The sequence below is a fragment of the Anser anser genome (genome assembly GCF_964211835.1).
Source record: "Anser anser genome assembly, chromosome: 9".
NCBI classification, from domain to species: Eukaryota; Metazoa; Chordata; class Aves; order Anseriformes; family Anatidae; genus Anser; species Anser anser.
The window spans coordinates 17,506,724-17,534,362 of NC_139729.1; the positions used below are offsets into that span (position 1 = coordinate 17,506,724).

General features: G+C 47.9%; 1 protein-coding gene across 11 annotated transcripts in view; it reads right to left on the reverse strand.

The window, feature by feature from the left end:
* TP63 (tumor protein p63) overlaps positions 1–27,639 on the reverse strand; it is a 154,532-nt gene that overhangs the window by 64,095 nt on the left and 62,798 nt on the right. For 5 of the 11 annotated variants that reach the window (XM_083848016.1, XM_083848014.1, XM_083848015.1 and 2 more), the window contains 2 exons: positions 20,285–20,413; positions 19,403–19,535 (listed from right to left, as the gene is read on the reverse strand). In XM_083848016.1, coding sequence (XP_083704142.1) covers positions 19,403–19,535; positions 20,285–20,413 — 262 coding nt within the window. Of the gene's footprint in view, positions 1–4,984; positions 5,175–15,948; positions 16,200–19,402; positions 19,536–20,284; positions 20,414–23,632; positions 23,777–24,400; positions 24,477–27,639 lie in introns of those variants that run through there. The other 6 variants (XM_083848020.1, XM_083848019.1, XM_083848018.1 and 3 more) reach the window with 5 other exon arrangements.

A 27,639-nucleotide genomic window follows, 5' to 3' on the forward strand; every position in this document is an offset into this window, starting at 1 on the left:
CAATTTGCCAACAACTGAGAAAACGCCCTGCCCCTATTATCAGGCTGCTTATTAGTCCTTGTTTTGAGCACAGAAGATTGTAAAATGGAAATGCAATTTCTAATCTGATGTCCAATGTAATTGCTTTACTGTGCAAACCACAAAACATGCTACTGAGCAATAACAATGCTTCGCACACAGCCAGGCTATCCTAATTTCTGCAGGAGTAACACACAGCACACTCAGAAGTTAAAGCTGTGCAGAAAAGACATCAGGTTTCATTTTTGTCTATTAAAGGACATTCTCATTCAGTCATTCCACTCACGTGCAGGTTAATCACTTATTTCTGAGCTACACCCACAACATTTGGCTGCTGAGGACCAGTCCTTCTGCCTAAAGCAAGGAGATGATTCCTCCAGATAATACCCCCGATTCACTGCTCTACATGGGATCGTGTTAGTTCTACCATCAATGCTGATATCATCCAAGCTTTTATGCATCATATTACAAAACAGAAGACCACCCATGGCATGACAAACCTGTTCTGAGAGCTGGAGATTAGACCCTTGTGGGAGCCAGACTCAGCTCTCGCCCAGAGCGGTACTTCTGTTTCAGCTGGCAGGGAGATGGGAGCACACGGCAAGAGGCAAGTCTCAGCTTCCTGCTGCCCATTTTGAGACTACTTCAATTTCTTCATTGGAAGACTCAAAAGGGGCAGTAGCATCTGCCTAGCCTCTCCAAACAAGAGATAAGGTGCATACAAGCCTACCTTAGCTTTTCTATCACAGAGCAAAACACTGCAACTGGACTGAGGATTTAAAACCGCTCAGAGGAAAGAGTACTTGGTTATACAGGGCCTCAACATCCTCGTGGAGGACCCCTGCATGCTTCACAGGCCTGCACAGAAGTCACACGATAATTTTAGTTCCTTAAGTGCAATTACAGCGAAACTGAGGGACAAACACGCAAGGAGTATAACTGCAACGGGAACACTAGTAAGTAATGCAACCCTCAATGCATCTCCTTATTTCCTGCTCCCAGTGAGGGCCTGCGCCCAAACATGCAAGTGTTAATAACATTTCGATGCTCAGGAGCCCCTAAAAGGCATGCTGCTCCTACCCAAATCCTGCACCATTCAGGGAGAAGTTTCGTCCCAGGCATCAGGAGTTAATGTCTCCCTAATTAGAGCCAGCAGAACTCCAAGACACCTTCACAAACAGAAGGATGGACTAGGAGAGAGGGGCAGGCTTAGCCAATACTTCTCTTGAGAAACTCATTAAGCTCCCTATGGACTCCTCCAAGCGCTTATCCCCAGCGCAGGGTGAGATGCAGGGTACAAGAGACAACACACAGCTTAGCCTTTCTCCCTGGTACCTCCAGACTACAGGGAGGCAATGAGACAGCCGCTCTCCTGGGAGCGACCAGGTGGCTTCCCAGGAAGACTGCTTCCTTCCCCCCTTCCTTCCCATTCCCATTGCATGGCAGAGCAGTTGCCACAGGCAGTTGAGGTGACCACTGAAAACCAGCCAAGGAAAGCAGCAACAGCGGGGCTACAACTTCTTCCTCCTCAGATGGTTCACAGCCAAGTTCAGACAGCAAGGACTCAACTCCAATCACATTTCTACTACACCTCAGTGAAGCTGATGCTCAAGTTCAGCTATATCTCAATTTCTAAAGCCTTTAACCTGAAATTAAGGTCTGCTAAGCCAACATGCCCAACAGAGGAACATTTCTTGCGCCACAGTAAGGTAGCCCTGCTCCCTCAGGACATCCAGCCCACAGACCCACCTTCTGCCAAGAGCGAAGACTTGCATCCAGGGCACTACAGGTCAAACACATGCATCTGAATTATCATTTAATAATTTATGAGGTCCACCCTTCTGAATAGGTTATCCTAACCCTGAATCAAAGATTCGCAGCAATCCAGCCTATTTAATTTCCAGTACAAAGGAATGTTGCCAAAAAGCCATGCAGCAGAGCACAAGAAGTTTTAAAGGTTTGGTATAAAACTCATTTCCCCATTCCCCTCCCAAAGCTATGATAAAAATCTTAACGGAAAGAGATTCTTTAATTTGCCTCTCTCCCACAAAGAGCAGGAAGATCTTTGGGAAGAAGGAGATAATCAAAATTCACAGCACTTTTCTTATCAGTGTTTGAACAAGTCATGTTTATTCTTTTGGCAATGCTTTAATTTAATTTCAGCAAACACACCGAACTCTCTACGTCATCATCTCGGCCAAACTCCAGAAGAATCAGTCCCCAGAGGAAATCTCTCTACTGCTCTCATCCTCTACTCCCAGCACCCAGGAAACTTGGACAAGACTGGGCAGACTTGCTGATACGTTCTGTGCAAAGCATTGCTGGTTTACAAGCACACCGACTTTGGGGTATGTTCCCCTGCAGATGTTTCTGCACAATACCTAGAACTGCCAAATGTGGAGACGAGGTAGGAGAGCCATCTGATATCCAAGGGTTCCTGTTGAACACCACCTCATCACCCCATTATAACCACTCCAAACACGCTACATCTCTCTTTTTCTCCTCTCCTAGTCAAAGATACAGGAATGGGCTGGAAAGGATCTCCAGGGTCACCAAGTCCAGCAGAGTGCCAACAAAGAGCTCAATCACTCTTACAGTCAACCCAGATCAAACGCTGGATTAGATTAAACTGGAAAAAGGCTGGGGCAGGTTCCGCCTCCAGCCTTTCAGGGCTGTTACTGACTCCCCAAACACCCCTCCTCTCAACTTCCCTCAACCAAATTTTGCCCATTTCGGAGGAACTCCTCATCTCACTGAGGCATTCACCACTGCGCTCGTGGGCATGGGCCCCATGGGGCCGCCGGCAACGGTGCGAGCTTGCCGCCCTGACCACGCGGGCCTGGCCAGGCCCTGTGCAAGGCCCAGGCCACGGGGTGGAGCGAGCCACAGTGCCGGCGGGTAGAGCATGGTGCCCGTGAGGAGCCAGTGCTGGAAGGCAAGGTGCCCTGATATGCACTGTGGAAGAAAGGGGAAGGAAACATGCTTTAGCGGGAGAGAAGCTGCCCGCTCTCCATTTTAAAACTGGATTTCACTGTAAAAAAAATTCGACTTGCCCCCCTGCCTTAATAAGGTTTTTGTCCATTTTTAGACACAACCTACAGTCTACACTAAGTTTTTCGTGAGTTTCCATGGCCGCCTTCTGCCCAGACGAGCAACAATGCTAAAAATCTAAACCCCAACAATAGTTGCAACAGATTGCTACTCCTATTTCCACACTGAGAGCTGAAGGTATTTTTTAATTCATTATTAGTTTTCCTTTGAGGAAGCCATGCAAAAGCCTACAATGGGCAAGGTTCATCATCACCACCAATATATTTTCATTGAGCAGTAACAGGTCGCCATCTCGCTCAAGAAGAGTCGCCAGAAAAACTGCTCTCCCTCAGAAATACAGCTAAGTCAATGTTAATTGGGTTTTCTTTCCACAGCACGCAACGCTTCACTGAATGAACGAAGTCGGTGCATCATGCTCAAATCTAAGAGGAAAAAAAAGACTAAAGCCTTTTGCAAGCCTCCCCTGACTGCCACCATGATGAGCAGCATTTGAGCGGAGCGAGAACGCTCTGAGTGCATCGCTTTGACAGATGAGCCCAGCAAGTCAACCATAGGGACTCTACAGCCTCACCGCTGCTATTCAGCGAAAGTTGATCAGATAGCAGGAGACAAATGACGCCAAGCAAACACACCAAGAAGTGCTCTCCCCCCATTTAAGAGTTTATAATTAACCTAAGGAAAAACATATAGTCACTAGTGTCTTCTGGGCTGCAGAAGCAGCTAGGAACGGAGAGCACACTGTGCATTTGCACACCCCGAAATACAGGGGACCTGGAAAACACACAGGTTTCAGTTTACCTGAGTTACAAGCCTGCCATCCCAGGTGTGCAAGCCCGAAGTGTACATTTAACAGGCTTTTCCTCACCAGCTATCACATCTCCTATCTGCACTCTCGGCCATGCAATTCCTATTTTGTTTTCTTTTCCGAGTGGCTGAGCTTCTGTCTGCTGCAGGTCCCGCACCCCATGCCCTCCACTTGAAGCATTTTCACCAGAAACACACACGCGCGCGCGCACAGACAGAATGGAGCTTTTGCTGCATCGCCATTCTGACGAGTGTCAACACAGCTGCTGTCTCCGCTGGAATGTAAACCAATATTGTTGTTAGATCTGATTCAGCTCCAGGTAACTTCCTCAAAGACTTTCACAGTATGTGGCAGTTTGCTTGATTTCCACCTTACAAAAACATCAACCCAGTTGGTTAAAAAAAATCTAAGCTGTATCTGAAGTTTGAGTTCTACTCACGCCCGCCCATACAGTGCAAAAAGGTTGCATCCATTTTACACAAATTTATTCTCTAAAGTGCTTAAACAGACCTGTATAAAATATCTTTCTGCTGGAAGTCACAAGGCAAGGTATTAACAGCACTGTGTAAGAGAGTTATCGGTGTGGACGCTAACACAACATTTGTGGCAAAGAACCTCCGTTAACATTATTTTACTTAAAAAGGAAACCAAAGAAGGGGATTACAATGCATTTTCGGTTTACTTCCTAAATATCATCCACTTCTAACAATGCGCAGCAATTTTGGCAATAAAAAGACTAGTTAATGAGTTATGATGTAGTCAACACAGATACTGTTCATACTGCTACAGGAACGGAATCTGTATGCATTGGTCACAGTACGCGAGTGCTTTGACTTGCTTTTCCAATGCAAAAAAAATTTTTTTTTTTAAATATGTTTGTTTAATCAAGGTTCTCCAAACAAATTCACTGTCCCAAACGTAGACTCAAAGGTCATTCTCACTCCAATATCCAGCCCAGCAAACTACCTGCCATTTGTAAAGGCGTAAGAGTTTCAGAAATTAATGTATATTCCATATCTTACAACAGGGCTACAGGGGTAAAGAAATCGCACAATTTGACTAAAAATAAAATATATTAGAGAGATCACAACTCAAACCTAGAATCCTTACCTCGCTATACTGGGACTGGGCATTGTTTTCCAGGTACAACATGTTAGCAGTCAAATTGATCAATGCTGCTGTTCTTTCTTCTGGCTCCAGGATTTTGACAAACACCTCCCACCCCCTAGAAGACCCTAAAAGTATGTGATGCTACTAGGAAGATAACAGGACTCGGAGTGTGCCTCTCTGCATAATTTAAGTTTCCCTTATATACCTAACTATAGGCGAGGAGGAGGAGGTGGGGCTCTCCTGCCTTACCTGTCCAATCTGTCAAAGTGCCACCTGGAGTCCTCCACTCCAATGGAGAGAGGCCTCTCCCAGCTCATTAAGTAGTTAGAATTCCTTATCACCAATCTCTAAAAAGCGAAGGGAAGGGGGGGAAAATGACAGGAGGGGAAAAAAAAGAGAAAAGAAACGAAAGGAAGCTTTAACTTTCCCCTGTCACTTTTCTACAAGTTTAGGAACTCAAAAGACAGCCACGGAGTTGCTCCAATGCAGCCACTCCAAAAAACTTCTGTTTATTTATTTTCCAAGAAGAGTCTAGTGTTTTCCTCAGGCACTGGCTTCACTGCTACCAAAGCCCAAAGCGTTTGGGAAGGGATCAAGGCATAACATTTGAGACCGGCAGGGCAGTAGTGCAGCCGAGCCTCCAGCTGCTGCGGCATGCAGCTTTTGGACAAAAAACAGAAGGGGCTTTCTGAAAAGCAATCCTTGTTTTGTGCACCATAATCCAGCCACATGCTCTGTCATCCGTGTGCTTTCATCCATGCTCACAGGACATCACTTCGCTGCAGCTACATTTCTTCCCTCCTCTGCGATTGTTTCTAATTCTGCAATAAGCTTAGAAGTAATATCACTTACAAACAAAATTATTAAAAATTGAAAAAACAACTTAAAGAGACTCATGATTTTGAGCTAATACATGGGAGAAATTCCTGGGTACCCTCCAGCAAAAGCCACCCGAACACTGTGCCCACAGCAACTAGAGATTCAGGGAAGACACTTCAGAGCCCATCTGCGGTAAGACTGATTTGCTGCGTGCTCACTCCAAACAGCCCTGCCGTGACTTCACTCCGAACAAGCAGATACCCCCCAGCCTGCCCCAGGTCCCTGTGTAGGTGGCCCCGTACACGGGTTGCAAGGTCTGTGCTGTGCCAGCAGCCCCGGAGCAGAGCTGCCCAACAGTCCGGAGCTGCGCACGGGGATCCACCGATCCACCGCCGTCTACGTGGGATGCACGGGGAGAACAAAAGGCAGCTCCTTTCGTCTGCTCCTGGAAGAGCAGGCAAGCTCCATCCAACGAGGGGAAACAAAACACCTTTCTAAAGGGGTGGGGAAGGGGGAGAGAGGAAACCGAACATCCAGATCAGAGAGCAGCCGCCTGCCCTCCCACCCTAATGACAGTGCTCCAGACTTATTTGAGGACCTGCTGTGAAGACCAGTGGCTAATTGCTAAGTACGCACACTGCTGCGGCCACTCACAATGAAAATCAAGTCCCTGAGTGCAACTGACCCATGGGGGGCTTTGTAGAAATAGGGGGAGGAAGAGAAGTCCCTGGCAGACCTGCAACCTACGCAGAGCCCAGCCAACACCTCCTGCCCAGGGAGCTGCTCCCTGCTGCACCAACTCCCTCGCCTTTGGGCATCCTTTAACCCTAACGTCTCTGGGCTCACGGGGGGAGGACACCGGGTTCACAGGGAGATCAGCATAAGCCGGCTGTGCTGCTCGTGAGTGCAGGGTGATAATGGCTCCCCGGGCTGCCCTCCCCAGCATATTACAGCAGAAGGAGCTGCCACTGCCTTCCTGCCACCCTGAGAATCAAAGGATACAGCCAGCTCCTTTCTAAAACTAATAAAACAGGGCAAAAACACTTGCAGAAAGGAACTGGCAGCAGAGCAAACAGAGCAGAGGATCGCAGAGCCCTCCCTACCCTGCAGCAGCTCCTTGCCGTAAGAGGCAGTGCAGTTGTCTCACTTCGCTCTCACGCAGTGCGTTTGGCTCAGCAGAGGACTGCTGGACACCAGAGCAAAGGGTTCAAGCGTTTACCATACACATTGCCTCTCCCTCCTTGCCAAGCACAACGCAAGGAGGTGCTTCCCCTGGATGGTACTTCCAAGAACGGGCTGCAGGGAGTAGCACAGAGCCCTCCCCAGCAAAGGGAGGGCCCAACCTACCACCAGTAGCAACATCCCAGAACAACTGGGGCCCCGCACACCCTCAGCGCTCCTGAACTACCAGGAGGAGCCTGCTGAGCCCAGAACAGGTTTCCTACATCACCAGAACAATTCAGGAGACCACTGCCACAGCCCCTTGCCTTCTCCATCTTCCCCAGTACCACTCGCTGCGCTCGATGCATTTGTGTGATCTCGCCAGAGATGGGTACAAGCCAGAAAACCACACAAAGCACTCGTCTGGAGATACAGGCAAGGTTTGCAGGGAACAGCCACAGCACCACTAGCTGAACAGGTCACTTCGCAGCAGCACTGCGAAGCTTGCAGAGCTTGATGGACATCAAGCTGGAAGTCACCTGTGGATTTACTGCTGTGTAATAGCAGTATATATATAATATAATAGTGTTACACTGAGCTCTGAGGACTGGCAGTTTTGACCCCTTAAATCCCGTCAGGTTTTTGATACTTGCCTGTAAACTCAAAAGCTATGAAGAAGGGGAGAGAAAGAGTAAGGTAAGATGCAGCCATGTATCTCCCAACCTCAGCGAGTCATTGCAAAAAACCTCATTTACTAGCTGTGCTACTAAACTCAGAAGATCCTCCTTTTCCAAGTCATTAATGCAGCACTGTTGTGTTGGGTACCTGCTATCTTCTGTCCCACAGGTGGCTGGAGGTGGTTGTGGGTGAAGCAACACCCAGATGCGCTACACAGAGATATGTGGAAGTTTATCCAACGAGATCTGCATGTCAAACACGAGGAGAAGTGTATATAGCATGAATAAATTGACATGTCAGCACAAATCCCTGCCCTCTGTACACACAGCCCCGACCTGGCTCGGTGTTTCAGAAGTATTAGCCTGTGTTATCATCTTGAAGGAGATGCTTGACAAGGGGCCTTCTGCAAACAGTCCTCCACAGTGCCACAACGGAGGCCACCATCACCCTGGCATGGGAGGCAGAGGTAACAGCATCCCCAGAGCTGCCAGGCTGCAGGCAGGAGACAGCACTCAAAAATTCCAACAATGAAATGTAGATGAGCCTCCAAAAACCTAATAGCAGTAAGGCAGCCTCTTTTAGATGCTGTCAGAGGAAATCTCATCTCCCTGAAACTGCATATGCTTAAACAGACGTCACAAAACTAAAGTGACCCCCATTCAGACTGCACACTCACTCCTCTGCAACGGGTCTGTAATTACCATTTCTGAGCCTTCTGGAAAAAGCTTTCCTTCTCCAAGGAGAACACCATAAATTCTGTTTCAACTATGATGGTATAAAGTCACAGGCAGGACAATCTTTGCTGTAATAAGGTATACCCTCTACCTACAATGAGCCTAGTCAAAGGAAGCAAATCATTGCAGAAGGCCCTCCTTCCACATGTTAAAAAATGAATTATTTCCATTCACATTGAGGCCAAAGCAACAAGGTTTAAGTTTATTCTTCCAGTCCAATAAGCTTCCTCCCATTCCCCCTCCCCCCCCCCCAAAAAAAAAACAAACTAGAAAAGAAAAAAAATCAACCCAAAGCATCAGGCTGTGCTTCAAGCTTTGGATGCTCTGTTTGGCTGAGCACAGAAAAGCAAAGCAGCTGATGCTTGGAAAGGAAAATCTCTCTCGCCTCTAAAGAGGAGACCTCCAGCACTTTAGGAAACCAAAATAATTATCATTAGTTAGATTGGAAGGTTTCAGATGCAACCCTCCCAGGTCTGACTCAGTTACTCCAGAAAGCTCCTGGCAACACTTTGCAGCTCCCGCTGGTATGTTGAGAAACAAAGTACACAAACAAGACCCCTAACTTTCCAAAACGAGGCATCAGCCAAGTCAAACTGCGGATTCGGGTTTTTCTTTGGAATGTGCTTTCCACATGCTGTTACACGGTCTGTCCCAGCATCTCCGCCTGGTACCATCGGCAAGTTCTCAGTAACCCCTCCTGCGTACAAGGTAACTGTGCTAAAACATGGAAAAGAAAAAATGCAATGGCCACAAGTCTTTTTAATGGTAAGGTTAATTGGAGATTGTGTAATTTCAGGGGGGGTTGGGGGGGTTGCACGCACCTGCCTGCTTGTTAGGTGGCTTCATGCAGAATTTCCTGCAGATCAAAGGGAAAAGACTGCTCAGACCTCTCCACTTTGTTGTAAAAATAGTATCTGGATCAACCGCGTCACCGTGGACTGCGACATCCACTCAGCTCAGAAATGTTTACAAATTAAGACTGAGATAACAGAAGGAGGAGGAAAAAATAGAATGTGTGGGTTTTTCCCCCCCCTCCCTTTGCTACATATGAATAACTGCTGAATGCTCAAAAACGAGCCTCTGCCAATTAGCTTCGGGAGTTTTTCCAGTGAAGACTTTATGGGGACACATGTGATGGACAGTAATAGCAAGCAGCCAGGTTAAAGAGCAAAAAAAAATATCACCCTTCCTTCCTGAAAACCAGCACGGAGGTGGTCAGCTGGCCTTCACTGCTCAAACCAAGCAGAAGAGGTGAGGAAGAAAAATTTCCATACTGAAACAGGGACTTTCCCCTTTCAAAAAAAATATAGCAAGACAAAATTAAAAAAAAAACACCCAAGAGATGCAGTGGTGGGCAGGATGCTGCCTTTCAGCTGCAGAAAGCAGCTGGATACGGCCTCATGCGCAGCCACCAAGCCAGAAACATGCCCTGATTGCACTGCAAGTGCTTGCTACTAAAGGATAATCCTTTTTTCCAAGGACATCCAGCTGCATTTTTCCCCCATTTTCAAAACTCAGGGGGAAGACTGACTCGCTGAGGGCAGGAGGAGAGCCCTGCTCCCAGGCTGCCTGCAGCGCAGGTCGGCTTCTCCCTCCCCAAGGCAATCGGCTGTCACAACAGGTCTGCCCTCCGACCCTGGGTAAACATCTGCGCACGCTGCTTATTTGAGCTCCTATAGCTTCGTTATCTCCCCAGAACACCCCTAGGGCTAATTAGAGAGTTAATGGCATCATGTCAGGAGATAACGCTCTGTGGGGGGAGTGGGGAGAGGGAAGGTGGAAAGGAATTGTGAAACAAAACCAGTTCCCTTCACAACCGCTGTGCAATATTGGTTTAGGAAGGGTGCACGCAGCCCCCAGGGACTCTGCCCTCTGGCTGCCGAGCTCCATTTAATAAGGGAGCAAAGACACTCCTCTGGAGAGATTCAGCTTTCCAGCCAAGATGATGCAAGGTCCCCACGTCTTCCCTACCAGCTGCACAATCCGGCCACCTCCAGTCCTGTCTCCTACTCCTACCAAAGGAGGTTATTCCCACCAAAGCCAGCAGACTCCCTTCCTGCAGTCGGGAGTACAACGCAAGCTGGAAACCAGGTAACCAGATCATTTATCAATCAAAAAGCTCTGTTTTATTCCTGGTGCTCTTTTTATGTATTTTTTTCCCCCCACATTTCTGTACCTTGGTAACCCTTTAAAAAAGCAGTTGCTTTAGTAGAAGCGTTTAAGGATAAAAGGAAACAACCTCCTGCAGACAGAGACCTCTGCAGGGCAGCTGATCAGCCTGCAAACCCACTGGCCAGACAACATTTCTGCACTGATGAATGCAAAACCATGGGCCAGCAGACACCTGAGCACAGAGCCATGGCCAGGGGACTTTGGGGCTTTAAACTTTTGCCACCAGCAGATCTTTTGCCTGATAGCTCTCAGTGTTCAAGCTGTGTTTTTGCTGGGGACCTTTGGGTGCCTAACGTGCACACACACACACACACCCCTCCACCCCCCATTCACAGAACATTTTACAGAAGTAAAAGAGAAAGTCATACAAGAAAAGAGCGTTACATTCAAGAGCGTTACAGTTCACTGTAATTCCCAAGCAGCAAAACTAGCCCCATCCCTCCAGCTAGATGTGGGCATGGCACAAGCCTCCATCCGACAGAGCGATCTGGCCAGGGAAAGGGAAAAAAAGAGATAAGGACAGATTAGGGAGCCTTTGTTTTTAGTTAGGAGAGAAGCAACTGTTGACAGATCAGGTTTGCTCTTGCACAAGCAGCTGAGGGGAAAGTGGTGTTCTTCTCTTATCTTGTATAAACTACAGATCACTCGCAGGAAATGCAAAGCTGTTAATAAACGCACAATCATAGCAGTTCTTTACAGCCAGGTTTAGTGCCTTGCCAACTCCACACACACACACGCCATCCCTTGTACAATAACATTTAAGGAGAACCACCAGGCTGCAACCATTTGAGATCGGCCTCCCAAACCTCTCGTTAAACCCTGACCCTGCACCTGGTACCCACCAACACTCCTGGCACAAGCACAGCACCATTACCCCGTATTGCCCCAGTGTGTTTGGGTCCCCAGCTCTTAACTCCTGCTGCAGGACCTCCAAACACTGCTGCCACCCTCCCAGGCACTGAGGCAGCTGGGGAGGCTGCTTTTTTTTTTTTTAACATTTATTTACTGGGCAGAATTGTTGAATTTTGCAGTGCTGGTCTTGGCCTGAGTGCCCTCTGCCTGCTCTCACACACCCCACTGGTATGGGGACAGCCACAGGGTGGATGACCATAGGGTTCAGTTAGCTGGCCAAGGATCTTCCCCAGTAATCACCTTAGTTTTAGATTGCTTTAATTTTAATCCAGTTTGGACATCACCGTGTGGTCCGCCTTACCTAACCATGACTGCGGAGAGAAAGAAGGGTGCTCGAGGGTACCTTTCCTTCCTATTTAAACAGGCTGGAGATACAAATCCTTGTTTCAGAGATGACATAGTTGCATTTGTTACCAAAGACTCCTTTGATCTTTCATTAATCTCTGCAAATTCAGATGCTGATTAGCAAAGGGTTTATTCAGCAGTGACTGAACTTACCCAGGCCAAAAACCACTCCTTAATCTCTGCTTCACAGAGATTGATTTAATTTTCTGTGACTGCCTGACAATTCGCTCCCTCGTTAATTTAAATGCTATCAAATCAGTGACACTGAGGTGGAAAGCAGACAGTAGAGGCATTCAGAGGGAAACATCACCCAGTCCGCAAGTCTCATCACAACATATTGGAGGAAAAATAATAGTCATTAACAGGTCTGTGGGCAGGATCTGCAGAACCACAAAGCAACACGGCAAGGCTTTGGATGCAGCAGGCCTTCTTCAAAGCAGGAATCCCAATTAATGCAGGAGAAAGCTTTAGAAACAAGAGCTACACCCCAGAGCAACGCAGACACTTGGGCCATGGTGGATGAGGAAGGGGAGCAGGGCACTCCCAGGGCTGTGCTCCAAAGGAGCATCCTGCAAACCTCCAGCCCACTCACGGGTTGCTGCACAGCCCCGCACGGTGCCGAACGAGCACAGGTAGTGCTGCAGCCTGGCAGCAGGGCTGCAAGGTGCCCTTCGTCCATCCCGCCTCACAAGAGGGGATACCACGAAGCTCCGCGAGGTTTTCATTTGGCTGGAGGTGAACTGCTCAGTTCAGCACCCTACAGAAGTGCCTCGTTTCCCTTTATCCACCAAATAGGTGGCAGGAAAAGACAATCCAGGTCACTGGGAATTTGGGGGATGGCCATGTCTGTTGGCATTCAGCTGCTCTTCATGGGTTCATGAAGTGCGAGGTGCCTGAGTGGTTTACTGCTTCTGGACTCTGTGCTAATCAAAATGTTCCCAACTAATAAAATGAGAAGTACACTTAGTTTAAAAAAAAAGAAAGGGGATCCTATCAACTACAGACAGACACATACAGTGAAGTTCCCAGCAAGGCAGCATAATCCCTAAACTTACTCCGGAGGCAAAAAGTGCCTATGGTCTGTTGTTTTAAGATCAAGATCCTTTTTAATTAAGCATTTCTGCACTCCTTTTAAAGATGCAAAATAAGTGCTAACACGTTATTGCTCCATACCTACGCAAGGAGCACGTGCGGCACCATGGAAACCTTTGGAGGCAGGCCTAGCTGCTGGGGGAAGACGTCTTCTGAAGTGACTGCTTCTTTTGTTCTGACGTATTTGCATGTAGGCAGATGACAGCATTTGCAATTGCAACACTCTTCCACCTCACCTGCTGACAGCAATACGAGCTGGGGATTTAAAGCCAGCTCTCCTGAGGAGCCAGGCTCCTCTCCCACTTCAGCCCTCAGCCTCACACTCTGGCATGCTGCAGAGCACCCCACCACACCTGGCTCATTTAAGCTAAAAAGCACAAGCCTAGTGGAAAGTGAGTTTATTCCCTCCCAAACTGGAGCTAAAGCCAGGTACTAAATGGGTAGGAAAAAAAATTAAAGTTCTAAATATGCTTCCAAGATAGTCTTTAACAGAGTAGGCATCATCTGTTTGTTTTTTCCAATGCCATTAATTAAAAACACAAAGCGCTTAGTGTCACCATACTCACTGACTGGCTGCGTTCCTACAAAAAGGAAATGCAACCAGCCCTGGTCTGCAGCCAGAACCAGGACAAAACAGCACAAGAAAGGGAGCCACGGAAAATTTTAAAGAAACGAGCATCTTTAGAGCACTACAATACATAGAATGAGAAAAGTCATCAGGCTTTTTTGCCAAAATTGAATGCACAGATGCATTCTCGATATGCATCCTTTATCTGAATGAATTGACCATTTTTGGATTTGGATCTGCAGCCCTAAACGTGATTAGATCTGGAGGGACCCATGCCGCATGAGATTAAACATTCAGCAGTATTATAAAGCCAAGCCTAAATTAGGAGAGCTTATAAATTCAGCTGCAAACAGTAGAGGTGCTGGAGGGAAGCTTCCAACAGAATAATGCATTTACTCATTATGGAAATGCCTTTGCATAATCCCAACCTTCTTTACACAGCCATGGAACGAACAAATACCCACACAGAAGAGAAACTTGGCAGACCTCAAACTCTCTCAAGCACAAACCAGACAGTAATAAAAGCTTTGATCACATATCTGTGCCGTACAAAGTCCTTGCTTCCTTTCTATGGTCAACCTGGGAATACTTACGCATGGAAGCAGACAGCCACACAACCCACTGCCGCATCTACTTATCAAATCAGACTTCACCTCCAGGTGCAAAACCATTTCCCAACAAACTTCAGGGCCGTCACACCTGCCAGGGCCCTGGGGAGCAGACATGACATGTCACCAGCCTCTGCACAGACAACTCTTCCTGCACTACCCAGCCACACCGCGCCACCTCTGCCTGCCGCTGGGACACAGACATCCTCCCTGTCCTGCAGCCCCACCGCCCCGTGGCCACCTCCCATCCTCTTCCTCAGCCATTACCTTGCAGCAAGCAGAGTTCTCTTCTCCTGACCCAGCAAAACACTTAAGTGAGCAACTAAACTAACAGAGATGAGAGCCTGCCCTTTAGTATTAAAGCACCAGATAGGACGGGTACTGCAAACCCTTTTGGACAGAGCTTTTTTCTTTTTTTTTTTTTTTTTAGAAACGTCTGTCCATCACATTCTTGCTTAGTAAAGGCCTGATTCTGACCTATCCCAAACACGCAGTAGGCTCCTAGGGAGGCAGAAATTTAGTGCATGGCCTCCAAGTATGAATTACTGAACTGATTTACACAATGCTAAGGCCGAAAGTGTGCAGAAGACAGCCACCAGCTACTCAGAGGCCTCAGCCCCACTCTTCTCCAGCTGCACGGGCTGGTGCCCTGCACAAGGGGACTGGGGTGGCTCCTCTGATTGCCCACAGCAGGCTGAGGAAGATACCTGGGAAAGGTCTCCTTCCCCAGAAGGAAGTACTGAATACCAAATCTGAGACCTGTTTCTGGTGCAAGGAGTGAGGCTGAGCGCATCAATGCCTCCATGTTCACCACAGGCTGCATCCAGCTTCTCCCACTGCCCATTTTTTCCTCCACCTCCCCATATAAAGGAGAACATAGGTCTGGGCAGCGAAGATAGAGAGCTAAAGTTGTGACTTGAACACAAAATACGCATTGCACCTCCCAGACTTCTCTGGCCACCAGGACTGGGGCACCTCCAGCCTGCAAAGCTGGGGACTGAATCCCAGGAGGACGCTGCCCTGCCCGAAGTACCCACACCACCACCCCAAGGTGGGAGCTCTGTGGGACAGGCAGCGCGGTGGTGCCTACCCAAAGCAAACACCCACGACAGCAGAAGGCGAGGAAGGACAAAAAAGCAAGGAATTCTCTCTCCCTTTTGTGGGGAGGGACAGATACAGGTTAAGAAAACCCTGACCAGAGCGACTGTCTGCAAAAAGGCATTCCACTGAACTGGTTAGGCAAGGGGCTGCGAGGACGGCTCGCTCAGGGGCATGAAAGGAAGGTATGCACCTGGGGGAGGGGGCCGACCCACTCCATTACTCGGGACAGCGTGCCTGCTCCCACCCGGGAGGGCCCTCGGGGTCCCCAGAGCCCCCAACGCGCTGCTGGGTCACAGGCAGAAGACCAGGAGACTTCCAGGCTCTGCAAGCCCCTCCAACAACGCTTTTTCAGGATGCCACCCGCTGGGGTTCTTAGCCCAGGCCGCCTTTGTTTGGGTCCCGACTAGCACCAGTGAACTATTTGAAAGGAATTCGGATGGGTGAAGGAAAGCGGTTTTATGGCAGGCTGACAGCACGCCGGGAGGGCTCCAGGGCAGCGCAGGGGTTATTGCACTGCCACACGCCCGTTCCTCGACAGAGGTCCCCGGCCCCCTCCTCCCCGTAGCTCCGGGGTGCTTAATCAGTCAAAAGAAATCAATTTTTCATACAACATCACCTGGCTCCTAGCGCCACAGGAGAGAGCCTCGGAGCCCGGTGTGCCTCCAGGCAGGAGGAGCAGCGTCCCCCTGCAACACAGGCAGCTGGCCAGGGGAGCGTTTTGGGGGTGAAACCCAACAAAGGGCGGGTGGCCACGAGGATGCACATCCAACTTACCTTCCCGGGCATCCGCAGCTCCCTCCCACACCAGGGCCATGGCAGAGACTAAGCGCTCTCCGTGCCCACAGGGACCACCGGCCTCTCGTTCCCGCTACGTGAAAAGGCCGATCTCTGCTGGGGATTCCCAGCCTGCCTGTGGTTAAGGCCACGGGAGCAAAAGGGGCACAGCCAGCAGCCAGGCCAGCCAGAAACCAGCTGTGCAGGACATTGTGAAAGAGCTGGTCACAAATCACACGACCAGGGGAAGGCTGCTGACTAATTTCACACCAGACCTACGAACCTTCTTCCTGTCCCCCTCCAGCCCTTTTCATCCCAAGGTAGTGCCAATCACCAATTTCCCTTACTCCTTTCTTCCACAGGATGCAGGAAGGATATTTCTTCCTTACGAACAGGAGCATGAGAACAGCAAGGTTGTGGTTCAGCCAGAGACAGAGCTGTAACTCAGACAAGAGGCATTTCTTTGTCACCCAACCTCCTCATTGCACTTGCAAGGCAATGAACACAACTACTGGGTGTTCGGCAGGGAAGGATCCACGCTCATTTTCCAGCCCACCAACAGGACAGCTTCTTCAAGCACTGCTCTGAACACTGTAGCTCATTTCCCCCATACTTCTGCTGTGAGCAATACCAAAACAAGCAAACAACAACAACGAAAATCACAGCTCCCATCAGCAAGACTCCTGGGATCGAGGGTGAATATCTTTTAAGGCTGAAAGTTTCATTTTTCAGCCATAAGTTGAGTGTAGGTGCAAAACTTATTTTAAATCCTGGTGGGATTGCCTTCAAGTCCGTGGAAGGACAATTGCTTTGAATAAAAGAGTCTTATTTGCCATACATCTATTTAAATCTCAGGCGGTGGTACATTTTGGACAAATGCTGGCCTCGCTCTTTTCTTAAGACTAATCTAATAATAAAAATCACTCTGCCTTGATCTCACTGTTCGTCTCTCAGGGCCCCTCTGTTTCTGCTGCATTCCTTTGTGTTTATCTGCCCTCTTCAACTCTTTGCTGCAATCAGCTGCGTGCGGCACCTCGTGTCTAGGAGTGACACGGCTGAGGTTACAGGAGAGACAGGTGCAAGGGGAGCTCTTGCCCCGCAGCTATCCAAAGGAAAAGAGAAGCTGGAGGGGAAGAGGGTTGTAAGGTATTTCAGATTAAAGACGACAAACAGCAAACACCTTGCCCCAGGCTACACATTCCCTGCCAATGCAAGCTGCAGCGGCTGCGAGCCCCAGAAACAGCAAAGCAAACACAGACTGCTCTGCAAGGGGGAGTTGTCACCTGTCAGGGATGTTTGCAAATTTATAGGGAGGTGGTGGTGGTGGTAAGGGGAGTAAAAAGAGCTTTCCTCCTTTTAAGAGACAGGCTGTTTGCACAGGTTTGTGATGCATATTTTGCTTTGTAAAGGCTTTTGTGCAGCTCTCAACTGAGTGAAGGTGCTGTCTTCCAGTGAAGGCAAAGTGGAACATTTGTTAATGAACATGGGGACACTCAGGCTCAAGCAGCGTCTGAGCTGCTGCCTTACAGTAAGGGTAAGGATGGGATGGAATTTCCCTGCACCCCCTTTGGCTGATCAAGGCAGTGAAAAACACCCCTTAAAGGTGTCACCATGCAATCTGGCCTCTCCAGAGATGCCTCCTGCAAGGCTGAGGTTAAAGCCGTCGTAAGCAAGAAATAATTTCACAGCAAAAGCTGCCTGCCTTCCTCTTCTGGCCCCAGTGCTCACTCCAGCAGTGGTCAGAGAGGACAAGAGGAAGGGATTTCCCGCTGATGTTTCACTGCTCCACAGACAGGAGAGGGAGACTCTGAACAAGGGCTTCAAGCAAGCCTGCCAGCTACTGCAGCGCTCTGCTGACAGCTTGGAGGAGCTGGAAATGAAAAGGCTTTGCTAGCACTCAATGCAGCAAGTCCAGGTATGGAAGGAGCAAACCTTCTGTTGGCAGCTTATAAAGCATTGGGGATTGCTTTCTAAGGGAGAATAGTTAGCTCAAGCCACCCATTTTGAGCAGTAGGTACCCTCAAAATATGGAGAACCTTCTAGACTAGCTACTGAAACAGACACCGTTTTACTAAAGCTGTGCTACAGCACTGGGAAAAGCCGAGAAGTGTCCTTTCAGACTCAGACTGAAGGCTTGCACAGTGCTGCCCCTCTGAGCCCACCCTGAACACAGAATCAAAAGATGACCAGACCTGACATTTGCCACCTCTTCGTGCACTTGGAATAGCTTCATCACATCAGCCAAGCAGATACCCAACCTCAACGTGGCCTTTCCACCCTTCACAATCCTGCAAGGAAAGAGGAACATACTACCCTGTCCTGTGGCACTTTTCAGCAGCCACATCAGCCAGGCAGTATTCTGGCACCAGGGACTGCCATCAGCATGACTTGGGAAACCTTTCACTGCAGATGCAAGCTTCGGGGTTACAAACACTGCCAACCAACACCAGTGCTGCAAACATGCCGTGGTTGAGCACATAAAAGATGTTTGTTGATTAGCCAAGGAATTAAGTGACAGTTTCTCAGGACAGAAATACAGAGGAACAAGAAAATCTACAGATGCCAACACAAACTTCAAAGTAGACAGGATTTATACCAAAAAGTATACAAGACTCAGGGAGAACAGAAATGGCACACAACCAGCTCAAACTCCTGAAATACCTCCTGCTACTGCCTGCAAGAGTAGCACCTGGCTTCTTCACCAGAGCTATTGGTAAGAAGAGCTCCGCCTTTGGCACAAACTGACATGAACCAGCAACCACCAGTGCCTCATCTGCATTCCAGTCTCAAAGTACACTGGTGAGACACCCACAGCCAAGACTAGTTACAAATACTCACTAGCTCTGCCCATCTGGAAACCCAACTCAAAAAAAAAAAAGAGGGTCTGAAACCAAGTCTTCTCTTGAAGGTCAGATACAAATGAAAAACGAGTCAGTTAAGAACATCCTGAAGTCTCAGCCCTCGGTCAGCAGAAATGCAACAGTACTCAGAACATCAACTATTTTAACCCTCGGGCCACATAAACAAGCCCTAAGCAAGGAGACAGCAGGAACAGCCAAGCAGCCAAACAAGCACAGGAGACTCCTCAGCAATTCCACCTGTTTCACCACCTCATCCCTCTCTGCTGCCTTCGCTTCAGCAGTAGAAGAGCTGGCCTGCTCCCTGTTGCAGCCCTGAGGAGGCACAGAGGAGCCTTTCCATGGGTCCCTCCCAGTCTCAGTCAGCCACAAGTATTGGCACTGCAGTTCATCACCACCTGTGGCACCATGCTCCCAACCAGCTTTCATGGGTGAGACACAACAGGCAGAGCAAGAAGGAACTTCCTCAGTCATAGAGAGCAGCCACAGCCCCACCAACAGAGAGAAAACATCCTCAGGGAAACACATCAGGAAGGGTTTCTACTGAAACCCCTCATCTTTCTCTAAAGGTTAAAGAAATCCTCCTCTCTACTCACCCACATCGGGTCACTCAGCTCCGTATCCTGCAGCCGGACACAATCCATGCTGATTTCTATTTTATTAGTAGGGCCATTTTCAGACGGGTCATCAATGAAGTTCAAATCAATTGGCTGAACTGAGCATATAGGCCTGAAAGAAACAGAGTAACCCAGTTAAAATTGGCCAAATCCTGTCCCCTCCGACTCCCCATGTGTTAGGGTGTCTCCCAGTATTTAGGCACAATCATGACCCAGTCTCAAGACAAAGCAAGAGATTCCTAATGAGCACCCACTCACCATGCCAGTGGCAGCCCCTGAGCAGGACTGGGCCTGGAGGGACGTTTTATTTGCCTGATTAGAAAAATGAGACAAGACTGCTGGAGTTAAATCACTGAAAGACAGAAGTCATGGAGGATTTATAGCAGTAACTGTCTCAGTATCAGTCATGGCAAGTCAGGAATGGGAACAGAGTTGGTTTTCTTTCCTTCAAAGGACCTGACAGTGAACTGCGCACCATCACCACTTGTCTCTCCCTGGCATCAGGAATGAGGGAAACTTACTGCCTGGACATCAAGAAAGAGCGTCATTACCCCATTTCCTTAGGGGAAAATGTTACCTATCCAGTTTATGTGGTCATAGGCTGGAAAGCAGTTGCCACAATAACCAAAAGTCTCAAAGAACGTCAGTGTCATGGATGACCCCTGCATCTGTTCCTCATAGCCCAGATAAAGAGCCTCTTCACAGCTCAAGAGCTGTCACTCAGACTCACACCCACATCTTCTAAGTGACAGGTACACAGGACTCTGAAATCCCCAACATCAGTTCCCTGAGCAACCTAACTGCACAAGTGTACTGTCCCAAAATGCCTTCTTCCACAGGTTCCACCGAAGGACTACTTACTGCTCCAGGAAGTCCCAGATATGCTGGATCACCTCCGGGCTGAGGAATTCCCTGGGCTGCGAGCTCTGGGACATGGCTGATCGGTAGTAACTCTCCTTCCAGGAGAAGTGGCTCGGAGTTTCTACAAACCTTAGAAAACAAAAAAAAAAAAAAGAAAAAAACACACACAAAGATATGTTGAATGCATGAGACCAACTCGATGAAAACCCATAAATAGAAGCTATTGTGTGAAAAAGGAGACACGCTAAATGCCTGGAACATTCACAGCTGTACAATGCACATTCCACACTGCTGCAGATGCTGTATTTAGACAGCAAAGAATTTGGCCACACTTCTCAGTAAGTTAAATACCTCCGTGTCCACTGGGATGCTGCATCATTAAGAATCCCAAAGAGGGGGAAAAAACACACCTCCATTTTGCTCCTGAAACATGAGCTTTTCACCTGTAGCAGGGACTTTCACGCAGCAGGCAGAGCACTTAAGTGGTGCACAATTGCCCTCTGCCCAGCTACCTCTGGATTGCACTACCTTAAATTATTTAGTGACTTCACCTACACCTAGCCACTGCAGCAGAGATCTTGGACTACAACAAGTATTCTTTTAAAAAAACTGAAAAATTGCCATATTTTAAAAAACAGAATAAAGTTCTACCACATCAGGATATGCCTGCTTCTGTACTGCCTTTCACCTCCAATAATTTCTGAGCCCTCTTGGCTGATTTCTGCCAGCTCTGCTAATTACCTTGGCCATTTTTATCCCCTTAAGCTCCCACAAGCCTCACAGAAATAGGTGGGCCCAAGAGGAGCGGTGACGAAGCCGGAGCACTCGCGCCTTCCACAGCTGCACATTCTCATCCCACTGGCCCATTTCTAAATTGAAACGCAGCAGCTTTTATGCCCGGGTCAAAATACTCAACGGCTGCAGGGACACGAGGGGGAATTTCTCGAGTATATTTGCACTTGACAAAAAACCCTCAGTTCAGTTTAATTAAAACATCAGTCAGGTGATTGCTTTTCCTCCTACAAAGATGGGGGCACCCCACAAGATTTTCATATACGAGTTGTTTCAACACAATGCTAGTAAACAGCGGTAGTCCCTGCCAGAGGAGCAGCTGTGACAGAAGCCAAGACTATAAACGGATTCCAAGGAGAATTAGACTAACATTTGTTTTGGCACATTTTGGTGCTGTTTAGCACAACAGTCTAAACAAATTGCAGGGAAGACCCTAACTTATTAAGCTGCCAAAATTAATAGTGTCTCAGATGGATGAATGAACAAACTACAGTTGTTCTTTTGCTCTACTTTTTTCCTGAAGCATCTATTACTGACTGCTGTCAGAGGAGCTAATCTAGCTCTTCAGTGAATTTAAAAGGCCTCTCACATTTTGAGAACGACACAGGTCTGCAAAAAGCTAGGCTTTCTTCACTGCTGCTGCTCACAAACTGCATGTTGTCTGAAAAGGGCAGATAGCTTAAGAAAACTAACAGAAATCAAGTGGTTTCAGCCCCCAGATCACAGCTGAGCGTGCCTTAAAAATAGGTGAAAGTATCACTTTAGAAGTTGCTCATCTTTTATTTTAAATAAAAACACCACCCTCTAAAACATCCAGAGGAAAAAATAAATAAAACAGAAGTACCAAAGCTAATAGCTCCATCTCCCTGATGTGAGCACATACTCACACTGAATGTGAATAAATAATCACGAGTCCTCTGAGAGCAGCAGTTATCCCACAAAGTACCAGAAATTACTCCGTGCAGGCTTTCAGTCTGGTGAGGCACTTTCAGGAGTGCCATACAGAAACCCAGACAAACAGATCTAGCCTAAAGCCTGCTGTATAACCTGAGCACCACTGCTACAACAAGCTTTGGAGGAAAGCAACAGGACAGCATGGCCTCAGGTGAAGGAAGATCCACAGCTGCTCTGCCACTTATCACAAGCGGCCTTGACTTAAACACTAACAAACACTTTTTAGGAACTCAGTCCCAAGGTACTGACAACAGGCAGCCACACCAGCTCACTATTACTTACACAGGAAACAATTTCACCAAGAAAAAGCTTTCACAAGAGACCTTCCTCAGAGACCTTCGTTCTTCTGAAGTCTCATAGCAGTGAGGTTGCTGCATGCCATGACACGTCCCATCTCTGGTTCACAAAACCCTAGGTCACAAGAAGACCAAGCAACCAGTTCAGCCCTGCCCCCTCTGCAGCCCCACATGGCAGCAAAGCAAAAGTTGCTTCTCACAGACCTACCCCAAGTACTCCCCACAGTGCCCACAGCACAGGAGAGGAGGAAGGCACTAGCTGTACAGGGTGATAGAGCCAGAAAGTTTCTTATTCTGCACCTTTGAAGCTTTCAGCGTGTTGCATCACACCACCAAAGGACACAATTGATGCGTCCCTGTACTAAACCCAACTCCAGTCTTCGCTGGAGAAGCTTTTTCCAGCTGTGTCATCTTCATACCCTTGCCCCAACCAAGCTCCCAGCATACCCTTTCTGAAAAAGAGTTCCAGCAGGTTTTACCTGATGGCCAAAAGGCACATTTCCCCATATCAAACAAAAGAAGCTCCCTGGTTAATGCTTTCACAGAAGCAAGATTTTAGACTCCTTCAACCCTCTCTGCATGCAAGCCAAGCTGTTTCCTTCCCTGTGATGTTTCCAAAATCTAAACCTGGTGGTATTTTCCTTAACAAGCAGGCTTTAAGATGGTTGACCAACCTCTGCCTACTAAACAGTCTACCAAAGTAAGCGAATTTGCTCTTCAACTAGAAAATAACAGCTGAAGACTGAGCAAGACCTATGCACAAATTTCACTACTCCAGTTAATTGTCTTTCCCCACATCAGCAAGCCCTCAGCTTCAGTAAAATAATCCCTGAGTGCCTGAAGTTAATCACAAGAGAGCATGACTTTGCATTGTTTAAATTGTTCCTACCAGCTGCTGTTTTTTTTTTTTTTTATTAACAGACACTTAAACAACACCCCGTTCACCCGCAGCCACTCATACCAAAGTGCATCACAGGAGATAGCGCTGCTAAACACAGCCTGCTGTACCAAAACACTGACTATGACAGGACAAAGCACCACAGTAAGTCCTGTCGGGCCCGCCCTCTGCTTTAAATCCACAAACTATACACTTAATTCACTGCATTAACAGCTGAAATAGTCAGCAGGCAGCTTGCCACAAGCTATAAGCGCACCAAAGTGGAACTGCAGAGGGATTTATAGCCCCCATTAAGCTGGGAGCTGAATAGGACATCACACTCACAAGTCCCCTCCTTTAGAAGCCACCAAGGGATCTTTAATTAAAATAAATAGCAGTTTAAATCTTCTCTGAGAGGCATAATCTCACCAAGAGCACAGGGCTTGCTGGCACTGTGCTGTGGCACTGCTCCTCAGCCTCTGGCTCCCAGGATGGCCTCCTGCTGAGGCCTAACCCAGCCCTACCCTGCTTATCCTGCACGAGCTGAAAAGGTCACAGCCCAGACTCCAGGTGAAAGCACTTTGCCAGATTCACCCTGTCGGCTGAAGCCTCTTGCTTCCAAACATTGCTGATTTGAAGATCATTTCCCCACCGGAGCGGGGCTGCACCCCAGCTGAATCAGTTTGCCATCACACTGACGAGCAAGAGCTCTGCAAACTGGCAGGGAGAGCAGCACACACTCCTCTAAGCTGCGCCCACTTGGAATGTTAAGCTTCGCATTTTAAAAGTCAAATAAAACTAGCTAACATAGCTTTGGGTTTTCACAAGTTTTAGTCCATTAACACTGCTACCAACCCTGGTAAAAATAGGGCTGTTTGCTCAGCCCAGCACCCTTGAGCCAGTGGGGGAGCCAGGGGAAAACAAGGCATTGCAGCTCCCACTATCTCATTCTAACCACATACTTTCTACTCTTTTATCACCTTTTCCCCTTCCCACATTCGCATCAAAAACATAAAGGAGAAGCAACAACACACACAACAAAAAAAAAAGTCTCTTTCTGCCCCAGAAAACAACGACAGAAAAACATTAAACTCAACTGTTGCAATACAGCAGTGTTCCCCACCTAAAAAGCTAACTCTCACTACACACAACCTTTCTTAGAAAGGGCTAAATCCAAAATGCTAAGGCTTAACTTACCACTGGGACAAGGCAGGAAGTCCTGTAGAAAGGAAGACCTGGGTTTTATACAGAGCATGCCCAGACCCTCCTGTGCAGCCTCGACCTTAAAGGCAGATATCTCCTGCTTTCCTCTTTCCTGCTTTTCTCCTGCTTTGTACAGGGTTAGACCTGATGTAGGGCACAACTTAGCACCCCTGTGGTGCGTGCTGAGGACCCGCAATCTCCTTACAAATATAAGGCTGCCACGGCCAGGGGATGGCATGGTTTTCTTCGGTTTCCCCTCTAAAACACACTTGGAGTTTCAACACTCTAGACTGCGCCAGGTTAATGGTTGATTATATTGGGAAATCAGAGTAAGGTACCTTAGTGAAGTTTCTAGGTTGGCTTTCGGATCTGAGCACCTCCAGTTTTCCTTAGTTTCCCTGGAGCTCAGCACCTCTGGCAAGTGTGTTTTTGAGTTTCCCTTTCCCCCCTGCAGTGTGCAAACTCTCAGAAACTGTCAGCGTGGTTTATAGATGCTGAGCTTCATGGCTTCATACTGGTTCTGTGCATTATAAAACCACAGCGTGAAATCTTGTGGGAAGAAATCATTCACAGTAGGGACAAGCAGAATGATTTGGAGCTTCTTTTTCTGTCTACTGATAAAGAACGGCTCTTTCTGCTTCTCCCCACCAAACGCCTCTCATTGGTGTACAGTTTTCTGTCACTGGGTTTGCAGTACTCAGTCAGTGGACAAAGCAGATGGGGCCAGAGAAGTCTGTCTTTGTAACCTACAGATTTTCCTGTTTGTTCACAATATATATTCCTCTAAAGGAGCTGGTGGCAGAGTAGTTAGGAAACCTTGATGCAGAGAGAGCATCTCCTCTTATTAAGAAAGCACTTCCACATTATACAAATGAACGAAAAGAATAATTAATAATGTCTAAATAATGATATCTAATGTGTCTCATTTTATTCATAGCTCGCAAAGTGCTCTACAAAGGAAGACAGAATAATTACTCCCATTTTACCTGTGGGAAAACTAAGGCACCAGGAGGTCATAGGATTACTCATGGTTACTCAGCAAGCCAGTCGTGCAGCCAGAAATACAGCCTTGGTCACCGGAGTGCCAGCCTGGTGCTGCACAAAAGGAACTGGTGATTTGGGGTGTCTAGGCAGAGACATTGAAAAGAGACTCAGTATCTTCAGGTACAGTACACACTGCACTTCCTAGAGCAACAAACCCCAGACTTCATTTATCTTTAGGCACCAAAATGCTGATGCCCAGAATGAAAATCAGGGCTGCCAAAATGCTGTGACTTGCTTTACACCACACTTAGAGTTGAGGGTAGAGACGGGATTCAAATCCAGATGTCCAGGCTAAAGACTAACCTTTCTTCCTGTATGCTTACAGCAGTTAACCACTGAACAGCCCCTCATTTATGCATATATTAATATATTAGCTCTCTATTGTCACGAGGTGTGAGCTTGGTAGGGAAGCAAGTCGCAGAGCAGAGCAGTCGGCAGCCTCAGATTGGCTTTAGCAATCCCAATCCACGTGCTGGTCTCTGCCTTCTCTGGTTACGCATGGAAGGGCATCAAACCAAACGGTAAACAAATAATTATAAATTCATGGGAACTACGCTTAGCTGCATGAATCTTGCTATTACTTGGATGTTTAGTCTTAAAGTGGGGAGGGGGCTCCTTCTCGGACCTCACCATTGAAACTCGAGGAATTGGCAGCGCTCGTCCTGCCGGAATTCCCCCCCGCTCTGCATTTTAACACCACCGTGATTTGTAGACATCGCTACCTAATGAAGCGCACAGCTGTGCAAGAGGAGAAGGAAGCGGGGTCTGGCAGCACGGGACAGGCGTGTGCCTGGCAGGCAGCGTCATCTGGAATTCCCCAGAGCGAGGAGCGTGCTCAGCCCCCCGGCCACCCTTGCCTGGCCAAGCGTGCCCTGGAAGCGCCCGATGGAGAACTTCTGCAACCAGGCATGTTCCTTGCCATGAGCAGGGGGAGCAAAAGGAAAGCCCACAGATAGACAGGGAGCTCGAGAGAGGCTGATTCCCATTGCAGCAGAGGCAGGTCCTGCTGAGCAGCAGTCAAAAGTATTTATGCTCCTTTAGATTTCCAGCCCAGCTTTCAGATTTAGCTCTCTGCAATCTAGATTTCCAACTACTTCTCTAAATCCTTCAGATTGTCCTCCCATATAATACTGTTCCTATGTGTCAATCCTATAAAGTAGTTCCAGATGAAGGGTGATGGATGCATGGGTTTGGAAGGGCAAATGTAAGGAATAACAAACACTGACACAGGATTATTTTTTTTTTGAGACAATACAACTTTCACTGATAGTTCAAATGATCATCCTTTTTTTTTTTTTTTTTTTCCCCCAGATCCCACATTTTTTGGACATTTCCCAGATCCAATCTGCAGTCTTGCTGAGAAATGTATAGACAACGGCATGGGTTATAGGAAAGGGCTGCAAGGAAAAAAGTGATCCAGCAGCAGAGATGTGCAGTAGAAAACTGAAGAGGCTAACTGCCCGAAGGGTGAACCCCAGTCTCAGAAGCAGCCTCCAGCTTGGGAGATTTGGGGAGCACGTGAGTGGAGCTAGGAGTGATAGCAGCAAAGTATTCTGTGACTCTGCTGGGGTCCTGGGGTCCTACAGCATCTATCGAGGACAGCCTAGGGAGGCCTGGAGCTTCTTCCTATTCTCTAGGCAAACGATACGTGTATTGTACATACCCTGCTTCAGCTATGAGGAGTATGATATTTAGAAGAATTAAAGCAGTTTTGTCTCAGAGGAATGCTGACTGCATGGCTTCAAAAACTCAGCATTCTGGTAGAGTCTGCTCTAAGTGTATCCCAGTTTCCCTGTGACTTAATTTTCTCTTTTGGGGGTGTATGTGTGTGAGTGGAGCAGAAAGGGGGAGGAAGGATGGTTCAGCTTTCCGGTTGCTCTTTGCTCGAGCCTTCAGTGCGAGGACAAAACTGACCTATATCAAAGAAAGTGAAACTGCCTGCACGGAATGATCCTCCTCATTCACCATGCTGAAAAACACGAGGGGGATTTTCTCCCATTCATCATCTTCTTTCAGTTAGAGTCATCTTGCGTTTGACTGTGCCTGCAGTGGATGCAACCTTTTCAGCTCCGCGGTGTCCCCTCGAAGCACGTTATATCACTGCAGCCCCAGCCCCACACCGGCACCCTGCTCCAGCAGAGCTCCCTGGGGAGAAAAGGGTGCTCCGTGCACCAACACAGCCCTGCTGA